This window comes from Staurois parvus, unplaced genomic scaffold (assembly GCF_062004578.1).
Source record: "Staurois parvus isolate SC_StPar_1 unplaced genomic scaffold, SC_StPar_1.0 ptg000312l, whole genome shotgun sequence".
Taxonomy (NCBI): Eukaryota; Metazoa; Chordata; class Amphibia; order Anura; family Ranidae; genus Staurois; species Staurois parvus.
Window position 1 is genome coordinate 143757 of NW_028318108.1, and position 19710 is coordinate 163466.

General features: G+C 45.0%; 1 protein-coding gene across 1 annotated transcript; it reads right to left on the reverse strand.

Annotated features, from left to right (window-relative positions):
* Positions 1-303: 303 nt before the first annotated feature.
* MRPL44 (mitochondrial ribosomal protein L44) lies at positions 304-10310 on the reverse strand. Its single transcript, XM_089683491.1, has 4 exons — positions 10099-10310; positions 7061-7529; positions 6793-6971; positions 304-977 (listed from the first exon to the last, which is right to left on the reverse strand). Exons 1-4 carry the CDS (start codon positions 10245-10247, stop codon positions 803-805), a joined length of 972 nt encoding a protein of 323 aa, XP_089539617.1. The 5' UTR covers positions 10248-10310; the 3' UTR covers positions 304-802.
* Between the last annotated feature and the right edge of the window lie 9400 nt (positions 10311-19710).

The window sequence follows — 19710 nt, forward strand, 5'->3', positions numbered from 1 at the left end:
GCTAGACACTAGTATACAATGGATGGCATGAATGAAGCCATCCATTGTATACAACTGTCATGTGACCTGCTGTGATTGGTCACAGCAGGTCACATGGTACTGGCAACGGGGGCCGGTACTCAGATCTGTCATCGGCCGTGTCCGAGGTACACGGCCGGTGACAGCTCGCGCCGTTGCGCGGTTGTGCAAGCACGCGAACTGCGCATGTGCGGGAGGACGCCATATGGCGGCCTCCCGGAAAGCTAATACATTTTTACGGACACCATTTGGCCATAGGCCGGGCGTCAAATGGTTAACATGATGTTAATATATATAGGTTTGGTTTATTATTCAGATCCAATAGGATCACATGGCATGCAGTGATGGACATGTCAGGAGAACAGAAAATTATAAACAGAACATAACAGACAATTTTGTTGGAAATGATACAGAAGTATAGGGGGGAAATCTAGATCTGGACCATGTCACAATCCATATCTGGTCTTGGTATCACAAAACACACACTGTGAAAGTCAGGTGGACTTATATTTGAGAATATAATATACCACAACAAAGAGATATTTTACACTGGGAAAGGTATTTTTCAGGATACTAAATGAATAAAAAGAGGAATCGTGATTAAGGCTTCAACGGTTTACCGTTCCCTTGCTGTCCAGAAAATCCATAAAGATTCATTGTATGCCCAACCAGCAGGAGGGTTCTCCATAGCTGCTACCACAGAAATGAGCCTCTGGTCATTACATAAAGTCTTTTCACGTATACTATTAAGTGCTCAGCCATACATCTTAATGTGGAGCTGCAATTAACACACAGCATTTAATGTCGTGCAATCTCCAGGCCCTTGTCTACTTGTAGAGTAATCCCACGGCCGCCTGTTTTCTGCAAATCCAAACATCTTCCTTAAGGCCACCCGAGCTGCCTCCTCTTCTGCAGCAAAAATGGTCTCTCCTGGTCCCTCTGCAATTAACTGCTTATTGCTGGAGAATGGAAAGGAAAATGGTCTGTCATTAACACATGGATTAAAGCTGTACTGTTCAGTATATGTTCACCAGATGTCATTAATTATATTATTTATATAAACCAACAGGTATCTCTGTGCGTACATGATTCTGTTGTCAGAATTTTCTTTGCCTAGCAAAAATATAGAAATGCATACACTTGTATGGAGATCACATAAGGCACTGTTTAAATTCTCCCTTAAAGCCCACCTCTGTGCAAAATGTTCCAAAACAAAGGTCAATATAAACAAAGGTTTAAACAAAAGGTGAATTTAGCCTTTAACCCTTTCACTGCCAGAGCCATTTTTGCATTTATTTTTTTTTGCACCCATTTAAAAATAATTTTAGGCCTGAAGATTACACAAAACCCCAAAACATTATACATTCTCTTAAAGCAGACAACCTACAGCAGGGGAAGGCAACCTTTCAGAGGTTGAGGTCTACCTGGACAACATGGAGTAAAGCAAAGATCCCCGGGGGGAGGGGTTTAATAGGTGGCACCCTTATAAAAAACATTACTCCCCCACAGTAGTGTCCTGTGTTCTTCTTTATACATCACCCCCCAATGCAGTGTCCTCTGCCCCCTTTTCATCACCCCTCCCTACTGTAGTATTCTTTGCCCCCCCCTTTCCCTTACAGTAGTGTCTTGTACCCCCCCCCCCCAAAGCAGTGTCCTGTACCACCCCAATGCAGTGTCCTCTGCCCCCTTCACTCCACATCCCCCCACCGTTGTAACATATGCACACTCCCGCCCCCCTCCACAGTGTCTCCTAAGTCCCCCCCCACAGTGTCTCCTGTGTTCCCCCTCCCATAGCATCTCCTAAGCCCCCCCCCACACACAGTTTCCTGTGTTCTCTTCATATAACACACACACAAGTAGCACAGACTGTCAGCATGTGTAGAGCAGAGTGGAGATCAGATGACACACAGTGCTGGGTGGAAGGCACAAGCAGGAGCTGCCAGAGTTCATAATCTGGTGATTGGTTGCTAGGACAGCCTAGCAACCAATCACTGAGCAGCTTCCACCCCCGCCTTCCATCCAGCACTATGGTGCCTCCTGCTCTCCGATCTGCCTGTAACATGAGACTGGAGGAGACAGAACCGGGGTCACGATCGATCTGTTGGCTTCCTGCAGTTGACTGGTTGATCGTGATTAGCGGCTTACCAACCTCTACCCTAGAGAATAAGTGGTAGTTCCAATTTTTTATGTCACACAATATTACCACAAAAGGTCTAGGAAACTCTAGATTTCAGAAAAAAAAAAAAAAAAAACCACACTAAAGTAAATTTTAGGGTAAACAAACCCAATAAATTACCCAAAACGTTTGGGAAAATATAAAAGATGAGGTTGCCCCGAGTAAATAGATACACAACATGCCAAACCTTAAATTTGTGTGTGCCTATGAAATGGTGACAAACTTCAGTATCCTATATTTTCTACAGGCAACGCTTCAAAAGCCCCTGTAGGTCATCAGTTTAACGTTACAGAGGAGGTCTTGTTCTAGAATTATTGCTCTCACTCTCTTATGTTCTTAACTATTTTTTCATAGCATGGGGACACAAAGTCCTCTATGTGATGATTTTAGGTACAGGTCCTCTTTTTTGAGACATGCAGGTTCTAAAAGACATCTGGACAAGCAAGGCCTGGAAACATGGCAGGGGCGCATGCGCTGGGGGGTGGGGCACCGGCGGCAGCACAGCAGCTCGACTGCTTCAACCTGACAGGCAGGAGTCTACTTGTCAGTTTTATACACAATATCGGTGGCTGCAGCCATCAGATTGTGTATAAAACCCCCTGCTGTCAGGTCCCTATGACGTACAGACCTGGTGGTGAAAGAATTAACCAGTTACAGATTCTGGGCGTGTTAGATACGCCCAAAAATGTCATAATTGTACACAGGGCATATGCAACACATGCAGTCCTTTTACCCTGCTGCTAGGACCTCTCCTGTCCCAGTGACTAATCAAAGCAATTGCCCTCCACAGAGAGAGTTCTGACAGCTGGAGCTGTCAAAGAAAAGCAGTCTGGCAATGTTTATCAACAACATTGCTCAACCATGAATACAGAAACATAAAGAAACAATGTTTCATTTTGTATCTTTCTGTGTATTCATCTACAGATCTAAGCTAAGGAATGAAATTTCATCTGCAGATAAAGTCAGTTAACCACTTGCCTTCCAGAGGATTTACCCCCCCCCCCCCTTCCTGACCAGGCCGACTGACAATTGTGTGGTCTTGCAACGCTGTACCCAAATAAAATTTACGTCCTTTTCTCCCCACAAGTAGAGCTTTCTTTTGATGGTATTTGATCACCTGTGCGTTTTTTAGTTTTTGCTATAAACAATTTTGAGAAAAACATAATATTTATGACTCTTTGCTATTAACCACTTGCTAACTGCGCCATAGCTGAATGACGGCTACAGTGCCGTTATCCAGTTCTGGGCGGGCGTCATATGACGTCCTCCCAGAATGTACCCTCCCACGTGCCCCCAGCGATCACTGTGATTGCTATGTCCTACGGACACAGCTGATCACGTGATGTGGTAAAAGGTCAATTACAGCAGTCTTTTACCACGTGATCAGCTGTGCCCAATGACACAGCAGATCACCGAGTAAATACAAGTTGCCTGTTATCGGCAGCACTTTCCTCACAGCGTGAGGAAAGTACTGCCGATAACCAGCAGCTGTCACAGAGCAGATCAGCACTGATCATCAGGGCACTGATGATCAGTGCCCTGCAGTGCCACCTATCAGTGACCAGCAGTGCCGCATATCAGTGCAGCATCATCAGTGCCTCCTCATCAATGCCCACCAGTGCCACCTCATCAGTGACTATCAGTGCCGTCTCATCAATGTACATCAGTGAAGGAGCAACATGTTATAATAAAAATAAAGAAACTTTTTTTTTTTCAAATTTTTTGCTCTTTGTTTATAGTGCAAAAAAATTAAAATACCCAGTGACAATTAAATACCACCAAAAGAAAGCTATATTTGTGTGAAAAAAAATTATAAAGATTTCATATGGATACAATGTTGCATGACCGGGCAATTGTCATTCAAAGTTCAACAGTGCTGAAAGCTGAAAATTGGCCTGGGCACAAAGGGGGTAGAAGTGCCTAGTAGGTAAGTGGTTAAACATGTCCAGTAGAAAACATTTTAAAACCTCAAATTTTGTCATAAATTTAGGGGAAAATGTATTCTGCTCCATGTCTTTGATAAAAAAAAATCCCAATACGTGTAAATTAATTTGTTTATGGCAAAGTTATAGCGTTTACAAATGGCGGTATATGTACTGGAATTTCCTTCTTTTTTTTTTTACTAGTAACGGCGGCAACCAGCGACTTATAGTGGGACTGTGGCGGGCATGCTGACACTGGGGGGAACTGACTTGGTATAACTGACATCCCCCGAGATGCCAATACAGTGATCAGTGCTAATAAAAAGCACTGACACTGTACTAATGGCACTGGGCAGGAAGGGGTTTACATCTGGGGCAATCAAAGGGTTAACTGCATACTGTGTGTGTTTCACTATGTGGGCTGTGTGTGCTTTCCACTGTATGCACACTGCTTTGTATGGCTCTGCTATGCAGAGCCATACAAAGCAGTGTGCTGGAGCTGAGAGAACTGTATTGTGTACATACAGTTCTCCCCCCCGTCGGTATTACTTGGCGATCACTGGGTGCCGGCGAGTAATCACTGGCTGGGACCAGGTGATTGACAGCCAAGGCCACGAATGGCGGCGCGTTTAGGGTACGTGAGCGCCCCCTACGTGGAAATGCAACATCAAGTATATATACGTGATTTTGCGCACCCCTGCTGCCCTGTAGCAGTATTTCTGCTAAAGGGTGGCAGTAAAGCATAGATAGTCTGGCTGAAAAAAGATAAGTCCATCCAGTTCAACCATTAAAAAAAAAAAAGTTATAATCCTATACCCACAGTTGATCCAAAGGAAGGCAAAAAAACCCCAGCAAAGCATGATCCAATTTGCTCCTGCAGGGACACAAAATTCCTTCCTGATCCCCCAAGAGGCTATTGGATATTCCCTGGATCAACTTTATCACTTGGCTACCGGACACTTTTACCCCCATCCTGCCCAGGCCAAATGTTCAGTTTTTAGTGCTGTCGTACTTTTAATGACAATTGCACGGTCATGCAACACTGTAGCCATATGACACTTTTATAATTTTTTCTCACAGAAATAGAGCTTTCTTTTGGTGGTATTTAATCACCACTGCTGTGTTTTTTTTCAAAACAAACGAAAAAAGACTGAAAATTTAGAAAAAAAAAATTTTTTCTTAGTTTCCATTATAACATTTTGCAAACAGGTACAGTTTCTCTTTCACTGATGTGCACTGATGAGGCTGCACTGATGAGGTGGCACTGGTGGGCATTAATAAGGAGACACTGATGAGGCTGCACTGATATGTGGCACTGATAGGTGCCAATGATGGGCACTGATAGGCAGCGTTGAAGGGCACTAATAGGCGGAACTGACTGGCAGCACTGATGGGAACTGACTGGCAGCACTCCTGGGCACTGTTGAGGCTGCACTGATAATCAGGGCACTGAAAATTAGTGCCCTGATTATCAGTGCAGATGTCTCCTTTCACACTTACTGGTCATTGGTAGTACTTTCCTCACGCTGTGACAGCGTGAGGAAAATGCTGCCGATAACTGGCAAGTGTGTTTACATCGTGATCAGCTGTGAATGGACACAGCTGATCACGTGGTAAACGGCCGCTATGATTGGGCCTTTACCGTGACATGTCGCGTCCTAAGGACATAGCGATCACAGCGAGTGCCGGGTGTGTGTTGCAGCAGACGCGGTTCAGGGAGGACATATGACGCCCTTCCAGAACTGGACGATCGCGCTCTTGTGCGGTCAGCAAATGGTTAAACTAACACTGCTCAAAAAAAAAAAAGTGTGTTGTGTTACAATTGTTTAAGTATTGCGAAAAAAAAATCATTGTTACAAGACAATATTCAGGAATAGAAAGCCTTGTTTGTCCTTAAAAAAAAAAGTATTAAGTTTTTATCTTAAGTAATGACAAAGTTATCGCCGAATAAACAGGCCCATATCAGAAATGTAAAGATTGCTCTGGTCCATAGGGGGTGAACAGGTGTTAGAGAAGTTAAGTGTTACTAAACCCACAACAGTAAAATCAGTCGGTATATGCAGTAAAGTATGGGTGCTCAACCTGTGGTCCTCCAGGTGTTGCAGAACTACAAGTCCCAAGAGGCATTGCAAGGCTGACACTTACAAACATGACTCCCAAAGGCAGAAGCATGATGGGACTTGTAGGGCCACAAGTTGAGCACCCATGCAGTAAATCATGCTTGTTATACTCAATGTGGAACCTAAGGGGTTAATCCCCTGCACTGTGTAAAAAGGCTGTTTGATGCTGTCTTCTCTGGTCCTCCCCTTCTTTTACTGCCCAGCAATCCATCTGCCATATACAGATCAGTAGTGGCAAGTCTGCACATTCTCTGTATGATGTGTATTGTTAGAGTGTTTTTTTGGTAGGGAGCATGTGATCGGCACAGGGCCAATCAGCACTGTTTGGACAGAGGGTTTAGGGGTCATGTAGCCACATAAGACACTCTCAAGACAAAACTCATCCTACAAGATTAACCAGTGCTTGGCTGGTTAAAGGAGATTTTAGTTGTGCGGCTGAACAGATTTGTTCCCTCTTTTCCTCACCAGGCAATACCATTCATTTCCTGAACTGTGTACGAATACCATGCACATTTAATCTACAGGACTTATCAAACAGTAAATAGAAAATACTAACCAATAGAGACCCACAAAATAGACAGGCAGCACAGTGCTGGTTCCAGATTGCCTTGTAAGCCTGGGTTCAGGAGGTGGTACATTTCGCTTTGACAGTTGTTCAACCAACAAAGACATAGGATCCATAACAGACCAGATATCAAACAGATCCTTGCCAATCAGTTCAGGAATGAGGAAATCCTAAAGAAAAAAAAAAAAAAACACAAACCATTAGCACACATTCACAATTTAAAGACAGGGATTGCAATGGAACCGCAAAATTGATATACCTGGAGAAATACCCCAGCTGCATCAGCACCAGAGCTTTGCAGAAGGGCTCCAATAACTCCACAGAAGGTTCTTTGTAGGGTCTCTGGAGACAAAGGACATTCAGAGCTCAGTGTTAGGTCCCCAACCCCAAGATTATTAGCGATATGACACAAAACTTGCTGGCAGGTGAGGTAGTCAACTAATGCTTTCACTCCAACAATAGGGAGGTTAGGGAAGGTTTGTTGTATTGTACTTGTAAGATAAGGAACCGTAAAGTCCAAAGCATGTTGTGCAAGCTCTCTGTTGTCTTGTAGGTTCAAGCTTGCGGTTTCTTTGTCTAAACCAAGCTCATGGCGTTCTCTCTCTTCTTTTACCACATAGGAATGGTTCACAAATGCAGTTTTTAGAAGCTCAGTGGCAAAGGATTCATTTAGACGTTTGGAAAAAGCCACAATTTCTGCATGATAGTCAAAGTGTAGCTGCTGGTACCTGTGGAGATACAAGAGGCAGGCAATTATAGAATGGATCTGACACACACACACACACTTCAGCGCTGGGGTTGGACCGCACATTGAAGAGCTCAGAAACAGGACTAAAGGTATTACAGTGTGCAGGCTACACTAAGGAGGAAAACTTAAAGTTTATGTTCATCTTTTCACAAAAAATGAAAAAGTGAACTAACACCCTACGTTCCCCGCTGCACTTATCTCCGTGGGTGATTAGCTGCCACTGCCCACTTAGCTGCTGTGGTGGTCCGGAAATTTGAAAGCCCCACTTTTCTTTCCCTTAGTTCCTCAGGGCTTCTGGGATGGATCAGACCCATTCTAATTGGTCAAAGTGGTCACGTGCCAGCATGCGATCAATCATAATCACTCTGATCCGTACTGGAAGCCCTAAAAAAAAGAAGGGGAAGAACAGGGGCTTTAAAATTCTTGGACAGCTGCATGGTGAAAGGTAATAACCGAGGGGGGGGGGGGGGTGTTGGGATGTTAGCTCACCTTTTCTTTTTTGGTGAAAAGGTGAACTTTAATGAATGGTTTCACTAAACTTGAAGTTGTCTTTTAAAGCATAGCTAAAGGCAAAACTTTTTTATCTTAGTTTTGGATAGGGTGGAGTTAGAACAACTGTCAGTTTTTATTGTTGTCTGTGCCCCTATTACCAGCCCTTCTGCTACTGTCCATCCTGAAAAGATCCCCCAACCCGTGCACTTGCAGAAGCTGAAGGGAGAGAAGAGGGGGAAACCAGCAGAGCTGTGGAGGGGGGGCACAAAGGGTACATTAAATCATGCACTAGTACACTAGTAGGGTGAATGATTAGTTCACTGTGGGGGAGGGGGGGCACAGGGAAGTTGATCTCCCTGCAGCAGCTGAAAGCCAGCAGAAGGGAGAGCAGGAGAAGCTGGATTTCAGTGAAAGGGAGAGACACACAGGGGATCAGTGCCTGGAATTGTCAACCCCCCACCGCACTTATCACCCCTTCTCCTGCCCACATTCAATTCACCTGCTGCTTGGGTGCCCCTTTGGCAGCCAGTTTGCTAAATGGACACTCATAGGAAGAAATGGATTGCCAAAGAGGAGGTAAGGGACTGCTCTGTCTAATATCATTACACAAAACAGGTAATTTTAAGGAAAAAAAACTCCATATGCATTTTTAGGCTAGACTTACACCCAACTGTGCTGCTATGGTAACATGTATAGTAACACCACACAGTAATGTGAGCTGTGTTATGGGCTGGCAATGCACCTTGATGGCCCAGCCAATGGACCTACACCTTTTCTGGCATGGCCCGTTAGTCTGTTACTATACACTGGGGTGCCATTGAGAATGACAGCAAAGTTCAGCACTAACACAAGTAGAGTACATTTCTACGCCCTTCCATAATGTAATCATGTGAAGGGAACCTCATGCAGAGCACACACCGCCATACATGTGAACAAGGCTCATAGAGAACTATTGTTTTCTACGTGTCCTTGACTGGAGCGTGAATTAGAATGCATAACCCCAATGCACACGTTCATGCGTTTAGAGATGGAGTATAAGCAGGTGCTGCAGCGACCATCGGCTGGAACTGAGAGAAGTCAGAGGAGAAGAATGTCACCAGATCACTGAGGATGGGCCCAAAGCTTTAATAAGCGATCACGTAGTTACAGCAAGAGCAATGTTTCTGAGCTTCGCAGGACCCTTTCATCAGGCAGATGTCATCACAGGCGTGGCTCCGAAACATTGCTCTTGCTGTAACTATGCGATTGCTTATTAAAGTGGAGCTCCACCCAAAAGGGGAAGTTCCGCTTTAAGGACTGCTCCCCATTAAGGATTGGTACCTTTGGGGGCAGGGGGGGAGCGGGTACGTGAATTTGACAGGTACCCGCTCCCACTTCCGGTCCGATCGCCTAGGCGAAAGTGGAAGGTGTTCTCCCTGTAGTCTTGTGGGACATGTGACAGGTCCCAGAAGACTACAGGACCATTCACAAAGAGCAGCGCTACTTGCGTATGCGCAGTGGGTACCCGGCTGTGAAGCTGCAAGCTGTCATAGCTGGGTGCCCACACTGAAGATGCCGGCCTCCTGGAATACAGGACGGCTGGTGAAACGGGCTGCGGGGGACACACCGCGGGACCGAGGGACAGGTAAATGGCTGTTTTTTAAAAGTCAGCAGCTACAGTTTTTGTACCTGCTGACTTTTATTTTTTGACCTGTGAGTGGAACTCCGCTTTAAAGCTTTGGGCCCATACTGGAGATCCTCCGTGTGCTGGTGACATTCTTCTCCTCTCTCTTGCCTTGAACCTGTGATCTACATAGGTCCACACAGCTCAACTGACATGGTGTGCCCCAGTCTAGGAAGGAATGGGAATCTCTGTGCACAGTGCTGGTCTATGATGTTCTTGTGAAGGCAATGACCCCTCCAGGCCTAGTGGAGATCCATGACCTACGTCTCCAGGCCCGATGGAGATCCATGTCCTGAGCCCCCATTCCCATCCCCCCATGGCTGGCCTTATACTGATTCCGGGGTGTCTGGTGCAGGGTGTCCCCTATGAAGGAAAGAGGGCAGTCAGCTCTCACCTCGGCACCGGCTTCGGGGGCTCCTCCAGCCGCTTCTTCCTCTCCAGCATCATGAGATAAGGCCGGAGCCATCTCTTCGTTCCCCTCACCTGGGTGTAACGGGTCCCCAACACCGCCACACACCGCACACCGAACAGCAACGAGGACATTGCAAAGTTTGATGACAGGGGGAGCGGTAAGGAGAATGCACACTTCCTACCGGAACATCAACTTCCGCCCAGATCCGAGATTCATTCGTTCCGCCTCTCCAGGGTTCCCACTGTGCAGAGAGTCAGGCTAAGCCGGGGAACTCTGAGCAGCTGGCTGGTTACCATGAGTTAGCTGAGAATGTTAAGAATGAAATAAAAATAGGTCGAGAAGGAAAAATGGAGGGTTCTATTGCTGGCCTGAGAGAAATCCTAGATGTCTAATGGCCATGCGAACCTTCTGAATTATACAGGTCATACAGCACAATTCCGAACAAATTTCTTTCGAATAATCGGAAATCTCCTGCGTTTTGTAATCTGATGGGCGTCACCACTGATTTTAAGATTCAACCAAACAAGCCTTCAATTTTACCTCATGTTGCTACAGAAAAGAATTTTCGTGGCCAAGAATATTCTTTTCTTCCAAGGTCACAGCTCATGCTTGTTTCTTTTTTGTTTCTCACACGATTCTCCCATCATTGATTCGAAATGTGTTTGTTTTTCAAAAAATTTCCAACATGCCCGATTACTCAAATTTGATAGTCACACAAAAACCGTCCATTTCTGTGATCCACTAATGGTGCCAAATTTGAATGAAAATTCTTAGAAAAGATATTCGAAAGAAAATTATTTTCGACCCATGTATGGCTGTCTTTAGGAGACACCAAGGACTCATTTACAACAGAGGTATTCATGGTACCCTGGCTGCCCTTTGTAGCACAGCCCCAATGCAAAGGCCTCATTCATATACTACAGCATATGCCCGTGTGGCCATGTTTACCCTCATGGGGATACACAGCTGTTCTCTGCAGTCCAATTAGGCCTCATTCACACCTGTCCGATGCGTAACATTTTTACCACGTTTGTCGTATGACAGCATAGGGTTGCCCTACATACACCAAAGTAGCTCAAATACCTCTGTTTGGCAATGAGCCGAGTGTGATTTGTTGCAGGACAAAGCACTGGACTGCTACTACATTTGGGGGTGCTATTAGGAAATAATGGCACTGCAAGTGCGATTCATATTTTACCACATTGTTTATGTTTCTGGAAACAGAACACTAATGCAGGCCATAGATGGTTCGTTTATCGGGCGATTTTTCTTCCAAAAGAATAATCGGCAGATTTTCGCACTGTTAGTGGGGAATGGCATCGGCCAATTTTTGGGGTTCCTCCTCATATCTTTTATCAGTCATGCTGGAAAATTTGTGAAAAATGGCCGATTTTCGCAATCATTGGTGGCAACAGAACGACCGATGTTTCCTTTTTTCGGATGAAAAATCGGCCGATAAACGAACTGTCCAGGGGCGGACTGACAACTCATGGGGCCCCCTGGCAATAGGGGATCATGGGGCCCCTGTTTCCTTGCCCAAACTCAAAAAAGCCTATGAAAAAAGGTACTAGGGGCATCTCATGGGGCCCCCTACTGACCCCGGGCCCTTGGGCAGTTGCCGAGTTTCCAATAGTCCACCCCTGGAACTGTCTATGGCCTGCATTAGGTGTAAAAGCAGCCTAATGTAGGCCATACATGGATCGAATTCCAAAATAATTTTCTTTAGAAAATCAGAAATTTCCTATGTTTTGTAATCCGATGGTGCCACCATTGTTTTTGAAATTCAAACAACCAAAGTTCTGTGGAAATAAAAAAGTACACAATGTGATGTGCTGGGATCACCGGAGTGAATGGGTCCTGCTGTGAAATTAACTTCTGACCTTCCTGTCTATGTAATTGCTCCAGGTAGGCCATTCAGAAAATAGGGTGAGAGCTAGGCAGCTAGCATTTTCAGAAGCATATTCATTTCCTGCAGCTTCTGATATGTTTTATCCCTCAGACCCCTGTCCGTTTTTACTGTCGTCTCTGGACTTGTTCTATTGTATCAAAATCTCCATTACTGGACACCGTATTCTAAATTAGGTCTAATTATAAACCTACAGTGCCTTGAAAAAGTATTCATACCCCTTGAAATTTTCCACATTCTGTCATGTGGCGTGCATTTGTATTCAACTCCCCTGAGTCAATACTTTCTAGAATCAACTTTCACTGCAATTACAGCTGCAAGTCTTTCTGGGGATAACTCTACCAGCTTTCCACATCTAGAGATACATTTGTTGCCCATTCTTCTTTGCAAAATAGCTCAAGCTCTGTCAGATTGGATGAAGAGCGTATGTGAACACCAATTTTCAAGTCTTGTCACAGATTCTCAATTGGATTTAGGTCTGGACTTTGACTGGGCCATTCTAACACATGAATACGTTTTGATCTAAACCAGTGATCTCCAAACTGCGGCCCCTGGGCCAAATGCGGCCCTTTACTTGCCTCTATCTGGCCCTCGGGGTACTATTCCTCCCATTGACACCAACAAGGAGGCACCATTTCTTTCACTGGCACCAACTATGGGGCATTTTTCCTTCCACTGACACCAATGCTGGGGCACAATTCCTCCAACTGATATAAACAATTAGGTACTATTCTTCCAACTAATACCAAGGATGGGGCACTATTCCTCCAACTAATACCAAGGATGGGGCACTATTCCTCCAACTAATACCAAGGATTGGGTACTATTCCTTCCTCTGATACCAATGATGGGGCACTATTCATCCCACTGACACCAATGATGGGGCACTATTCCTTCCACTAACATTAATGATGGGGCACTATTCCTTCCACTAACATCAATGATGGGGCACTATTCCTCCCACTGTCACCAATGATGGGGCACTATTCCTCCCACTAATTCCAATGATGGGGCACTATTCCTCCCACTAATACCAATGATGGGGAACTGTTCCTTCTAGTAATTCCAGTGATGGGGCACTATTCCTCCAACTGTTATTTTTATTATTATACAGGATTTATATAGCGCCAACAGTTTGCGCAGTGCTTTACAATACAAGGGAGACAGTACAATTACAATACATTTCAGTACAGAAGGAATATGAGGGCCCTGCTCATGGAGCTTGCAATCTAAAGGAAGGGGGAGGTGGTACAAAAGGTGATAGCTGTGGGGGATGATCTTGTGGAGGTGATTCAAGTACAGTTCTTAGGTAGAGGTGGGGTAGGCTTCCCTGAAGAAGTGAGTTTTCAAAGATTGCCTAAAGGCAGACAGAGTGGGGGCTGACTGGACACACTGTGGTACGGAGTTCCAGAGGATGTGAGAGGCTCTGGAGAAGTCCTGGAGGCGAGTGTGGGAGGAGGTGATGAGGGAGAGGAAGATGTCTTGGGAGGAGCGGAGTAGGAGAGTTGGGCGATATCTGTGGAGGAGGTTGGTGATATACAACTAATACTAATCATGGGGCACTATTCTTCCTAGTAATACCAATGATGGGGCGGCACTATTCCTCCCACCGATACCAATGATGGGGTACTATTCAGTCCACTGTCACCAAAGTTGGGGCATTATTCCTCCCACTAATATACAATGATGGGTCAATATTCCTCCCACTAATACCAAAAATGGAGCAATATTCCTCCCACTAATACAATGATGGAGCAATATTCCTCCCACTGATACCAATGACTGGACACTATTCCTCCTTCCACTGACTACAAGCATTATGTTATTATTATTATTATACAGGATTTATACAGCGCCAACAGTTTGCTCAGCGCTTTACAATATAAAGGGAGACAATACAGCAACAATACAGTTCAATACAAGAGGGTTAGGAGGGCCCTGCTCCTTGGAGCTTACAATCTAAGAGGGAGGGGCTGATGGTACAAAAGGTAATAACTGTGGGGTGTGAACTTATAGGAGAAATAGAAAATTCAGTTATTAGCTGAAGGCAGGATAGGCTTTCCTGAAGAGATAGGTTTTCAGAGATCACCTAAAAGTGGGCTGAGAAGGCGATAGTCTGATAGATTGGAGTAGAAAATTCCAGAAGATGGGGGAGGCTCTGGAGAAGTCCTGGAGATGCGCATGGGAGGAAGAGACAAGGGAGCTAGAGAGAAGGGGGTCGTGGGAGGAGCAGAGAGTAAGGTTTGGGTGATATTTGGAGACAAGATTGGTGATGTAATTTGGGCAGAATTATAAATGGCTTTATCTATTATTGTTAGTGTTTTGAATTTTATTCGTTGGGCAATGGGAAGTCAGTGGAGGGATTGGCAGAGAGGGATAGCAGATATGGAACGGTTGGTAAGGTTGATGAGTCTGGCAGTATCATTCATGCTAGACTGAAGAGGTGATAGCCTGCGATGAGGTAGGCTAATGAGGAGGGAGTTACAATAGTCAAAGAGAGAGATAACAAGGGAGTGAATAAATTGCTTAGTGGTTTCAGTTGTTAAAAACGTGAGTATCTTGGAGATGTTGCAGAGGTGAAGTCTACAAGATTAGGACAGTGATTGAAGTTGGGGCTGAAAGGACAGATGGGAGTCCAGGATTACACCTAGTACCCTGGCATGAGGGGAGGGACTGATGATTTTATTGTTGATCTTGATGGAGAAGTCAGGGGAGGGGGCACGGGCTGGATGGTATAGTATGAGCTCCATTTTAGAAAGATTTAGTTTGAGGAAGTGGAGTGACATCCATGCTGATATGTTAGTAGGTTCGTAATGTGCGAGGAGACTAAAGCGGTGAGGTGAGGAGTAGATAGATTTGTGTCATCAGCATAGAAATGGTACTTGAAGCCATGGGAGTTTATCAAGTGACCAAGGGAGGAGGTGTAGATGGAGAAGACAAAGGGTCCAAGGACAGAACCTTGAGGGTCCCCTAGAGAAAGAGGAAGTGGAGCAGAGGAGACAGAGTTATGGGCAATACTGAAAGAGTGCTGCAATAGGTAGGAGGAGATCCAGGAGAGACCAGAGACTTGGAGGCCAAGAGAGTGGAGTTTTTTCAGGAGAAGGGGATGGTCAACAGTATCAAAAGCCGCAGAGAGGTCAAGTAGTATGGAGTAGTGGCCATTGGTTTTAGCAGTTAGTAAATCATTGAGTTTTAGTAGGGCAGATTCAGTGGAGTATAGTGAGCGAAAGCCAGACTGTAAAGGGTCAAGAAGGTTGTTGTCAGTGAGGTAGGAGCTCAGGCGACTGTAGACTGTAGACTAAGCATTCTAAGAGTTTAGAAGTAAACGGGAGTAGGGAGATGGGTCTTAAGTTGTTCAGGATGGTGGGGTCCAGTGAGGGCTTTTTACGTATTGGAGTGATCTGTGCATGCTTTAGAGTGGAGGGGAAGGTGCCTGTAGAGAGGGAGAGATTGAAGATGTGAGTGAGGGAGCATAGGATAGAAGAAGAGGGTGACTATAGTAGTTGTGAGGGAACAGGATCCAAAGAGCAGGTGGTAAGATGGACTTCTGAGAAAACTTTAGTGACCTCTTCAGTTGTAGCAAAGTCAAAAAAGTGTTGAGGGAAGTTTAGTATAAGGTATGCGAAGTGGAACAGATGTCTGTGTAGTGGAGATGCCCCTATGAATTGCATCAATCTTGTTTTTGAAATGATTGGCAATCTCGTAAGCAGTGAGTGAGTTAATGGGTGGAGGTGGAGAACGTAGAGAGTTAAAAGTAGACAAGAGATGACAAGGACTGGATGACAAGGTATTAATAAAAGTGACAAAGTAGGCTTGTTTGGCAGCATGGAGGAAGGAATTGAATTTTAAGAAAGCAGATTTATATAGGGTGAATTCTTGCTGAGATTTGGTTTTATGCCACAATCGCTCCAGTGCACGACTATGTCTCTTAACCACTTCAAGTCCAGTCACTTTTAGCCCCTTCCCGTCCAGGCCAATTTTCAGCTTTCAGCGCTATCACACTTTGAATGACAATTGCGCGGTCATACAACACTCTACCCATATAATTTTTTAGCATTTTTATGAGACAGATAAAACTTTATTTTGGTGGTATTTATTCACCACTGGGATTTTTATGTTTTTGCTATATAAATGAAAAAGTCCAAAAAATTTTTTAAAAAAGTGTTTTTTTGTTGCAAAATTTTGCAAATAAATAATCTTTCTTCATAAATCTTAGCCAAAATTTATTCAGTTATCCTTTTAGCAAAAAAAAAAAAAAATAACCCAAATTAGTTTAGAACCAACAATTATAATTTAAACATTTTTTTTTACGTTGTTTTTTATATTAGGTTTTTTTTACATACTGTCACCCTAGCAGTACAGTGTCACCATAGTGACACTGTACTACTTGTGGAGGGTTATGAAGATCTTTTTTTTTTTACACTGATTGCTTTTACACCCATAAAGGCTGTAAAAGCAATCATTTCTCCTCTCTGGCTGCATTCTTGCAGCCATTGAGAAATACTGTGTGAGCTGTGATTGGTCACAGCTTGTCACATGGTACAAGGACATTATGAATAGTCTTGTACCATGTGACCTCTGATCATTCACAGATTTCACACGTAGTAAGCAATGATGTCAGAAGTGACATCTTGCTTAGTACTCTGCAAATGATCACTGATTGGCCAATCAGTGATCACATGATCGGGACCTCAAACAGAGGTCCTGTACAACGATCGGTGTTCCACTGTGTCCGGAGGACACAGTGGGCAGCGGATCACGGTGCTTTGCCCTCCCAGGGAGCGCAGACAAGCAGGGAGCAGGGAGGCCGTTTATAAACGTCCACCCGCCCCTACACTGCTCCCATCTGGTCATTTATATACATGGGCCGGACAGGAAGTGGTTAATATTTCTGATGTTAGGCTGCCAGGGCAGGACAGGGGAGAGATTCTGTTGGTCAGTTGCAGAGTGAAAGGAGCAGGGTTCAAGTTGTGCAGGTTTCTGCAGGTAATTGTTTGCTGCTTGGAGGGATAAGTGTTTGAAGATGAGAACACTGTGAAGGTGATGAGATTGTGATCAGAGAGAGGAAAGGGGGTGTTTGTGAGTTTGTAGGGAGTGCAAAGACGGGAGAAAACAAGGTCTAATGTATTCCCATCAGAGTGAATGGAGGACTATATACATTGTGTTAAGGCAAATGATGAGGTTAGGTTGAAGAGTTGGGATGTAGCTGTGTTGTTCACATTAATGGGGATGTTAAAATCTACAAGAATGATAGTGGGTATTTCAGAGGAAAGTAGGGTAGCCCGGCAGAGAAGTCATCAAGAAAGAGCGACTCCGGTCCAGGAGGCCAATAGATCACTGCAATCCTCAGAGAAATGGTAGAAAACAGCCAAATGCAGTGAGTCTTGAAAAAAGAGAAGGATAGAGAGGGAGGTGTAGGGAGGACTTGAAAGCTGCTCAGTTGGGGATAGAAGCAAACCAACTACACCTACTTTCCGACCACTGGGTCTGGGCGAGTCCAGTGGATGCCTCCATAGGAAAGAGCTGTGAGAAAAGCAGACTCTGATGCTTGAAGCCAGGTTTCTGTAATTGCTAGTAGGTTAAGGGACTGGGAGACAAAAAGGTCATGGACAGAGGTGAGCGTTCCAGAGTTCACATGAAAAAGGGAGGGTGGTTTTTGGAGCATGGGGATTGAGATTGAGTGGATTGTGGCTATTCCTGAAGGAAGGCAGGTGCCTGGTGTGGGGGTGAGATACTGGAGGACCAGGGTTCTGGGAGATATTATTATTATTTATCGAGTTTATATAGCGCCAAGGGGTTTGCTCAGCGCTGTACAATAGAGGGGGGGGACAATACATGAAACAGAACAGTAACATCAAACAGTACACAAGGGGTAAGAGGGCCCTACTCTTTCGAGCTTACAATCTAGGAGGGAGGGGGTAGAGGCACAGGAGGAAACGGCTGTGGGGGATGGAGTGGTAGGAGGAGGGAAGGGCAGCGGCTGCTAGGTGAGGGTGGGGTAGGCTTCCCTGAAGAGGTGGGTTTTCAGGGAGCGCCTGAAGGTGAGGAGGGAAGGTGACAGTCTGATGGATTGGGGTAGTGAGTTCCAGAGGATGGGGGAGGACCTGGAGAAGTCTTGCAGTCGTGCGTGGGAGGAGGAGACCAGGGAGCAAGATAGAAGGAGGTCCTGTGAAGAACGAAGGGTATGGGTAGGGTGGTACCTGGGAATCAGGTCGGTGAGGTAGTTAGGGGCAGTGTTGTGAATGGCCTTATAGGTCAGAGTGAGCAATTTGAATTTAATGCGTTGGGCAATGGGGAGCCAGTGGAGGGAGAGGCAGAGGGCGGTGGCAGAGCTGGAGCGGCTGGTGAGGTGGATGAGTCTGGCAGCTGAGTTCAGGATGGTCTGAAGCGGGTATCCGTGAAGATATCCCCAGAGGTTAGAAGAAGGAGGGTGAAGAAAGTAAGATGGTAGCAGGATGTATATGAGTGTACATGCCTTTCTGTTCTGGTGTTTGGGTCAGCAGGTGAGTTAAGTATCATTGGGAGGTGATGAGAGCAGTAGTAGGGAGATGGTAGCAGTGAGGGTGATATGTATAAGCTTTGGGGTGGAGTAGAGGGGTAAAGAAATGCGATTTTGAGAACAGAGGATAGTAATATGAAAAAGAGGAGTAGATGGGGTATATTAAAAAGGTAGATGGAGTGGGAATCAGACTTGTAGGAGATGTTTCCCAGGGTGTTTTCCTTGCAGTCCTTTCAAAGTGCAGTAGAGTGCTTCGTTGTATCTTCTTGCTGCTTTAGTTAAACTGCTGTTTCGCACTCCAGCAGAAAATGCCCTAACGCAGGACAATGCCCTATCTGTTGCTGTACCCCGTCTGTGACTTCCCCCATAAGCTGGTCTAAATTTATAGGGAGATCATCAAATGAGCAACTTTTCTCCGCCCCAATTAGGAACTGATAAGGAACACATGAATTGGGGGGAGATTGGTCAAAGCCAGACCAGCCACAGACACAGGCCAAAGTCATAAAAGATAATTGATTCCCCGATGGCAGAGGCAAAAAGGAGGTGAGAATCAATCACCAACAGACAAAAATATATAGATTATTTATCGTGAGTTTTGCAGAAAGTCAGTGTACAGCACTGAGACAGTTTAAGGTGGAGATGAAACAGCAGCATTCACACAAGACTATGTCATTTTGTTTTACTCCTACTGACGCTGAGACATTTTATACTCCCACTGGGTACTCCTGCCCTCCTAAAGTCTGAAGGTCAGTAAACTGGCCTTTTGTTTGGAAAGTTTGAAGATTCCTGATCTAAACCATCTATCATAGCTCTGGCTGTATGTTGGGGGTCATTGTCATGCTGGAAGGTAAACGTCTGTCCCAGTCTCAAGTTGTTTGCAGACTCTAACAGTTTTTCTTCTAAGATTGCCCTGTATTTGGCTCCATCCATCTTCCCATCAACTCTGACAAGCATCCCTGTCCCTGCTGAAGAAAAGCATCTCCACAACATGATGCTGCCACCACGTTTCACGATGGGGATGGTGTGTTCAGGGTGATGTGCAGTGTTAGTTTTCTGTCACACATAGCGTTTTGCTTTTAGGTCAAAAGGTTCAATTTTGGTCTCATCTGACCAGAGCACCTTCTTCCACATGTTTGCGGTGTCCCCCACATAGCTACTCACAAACTGCAAAAGAGACTTCTTATGGCTT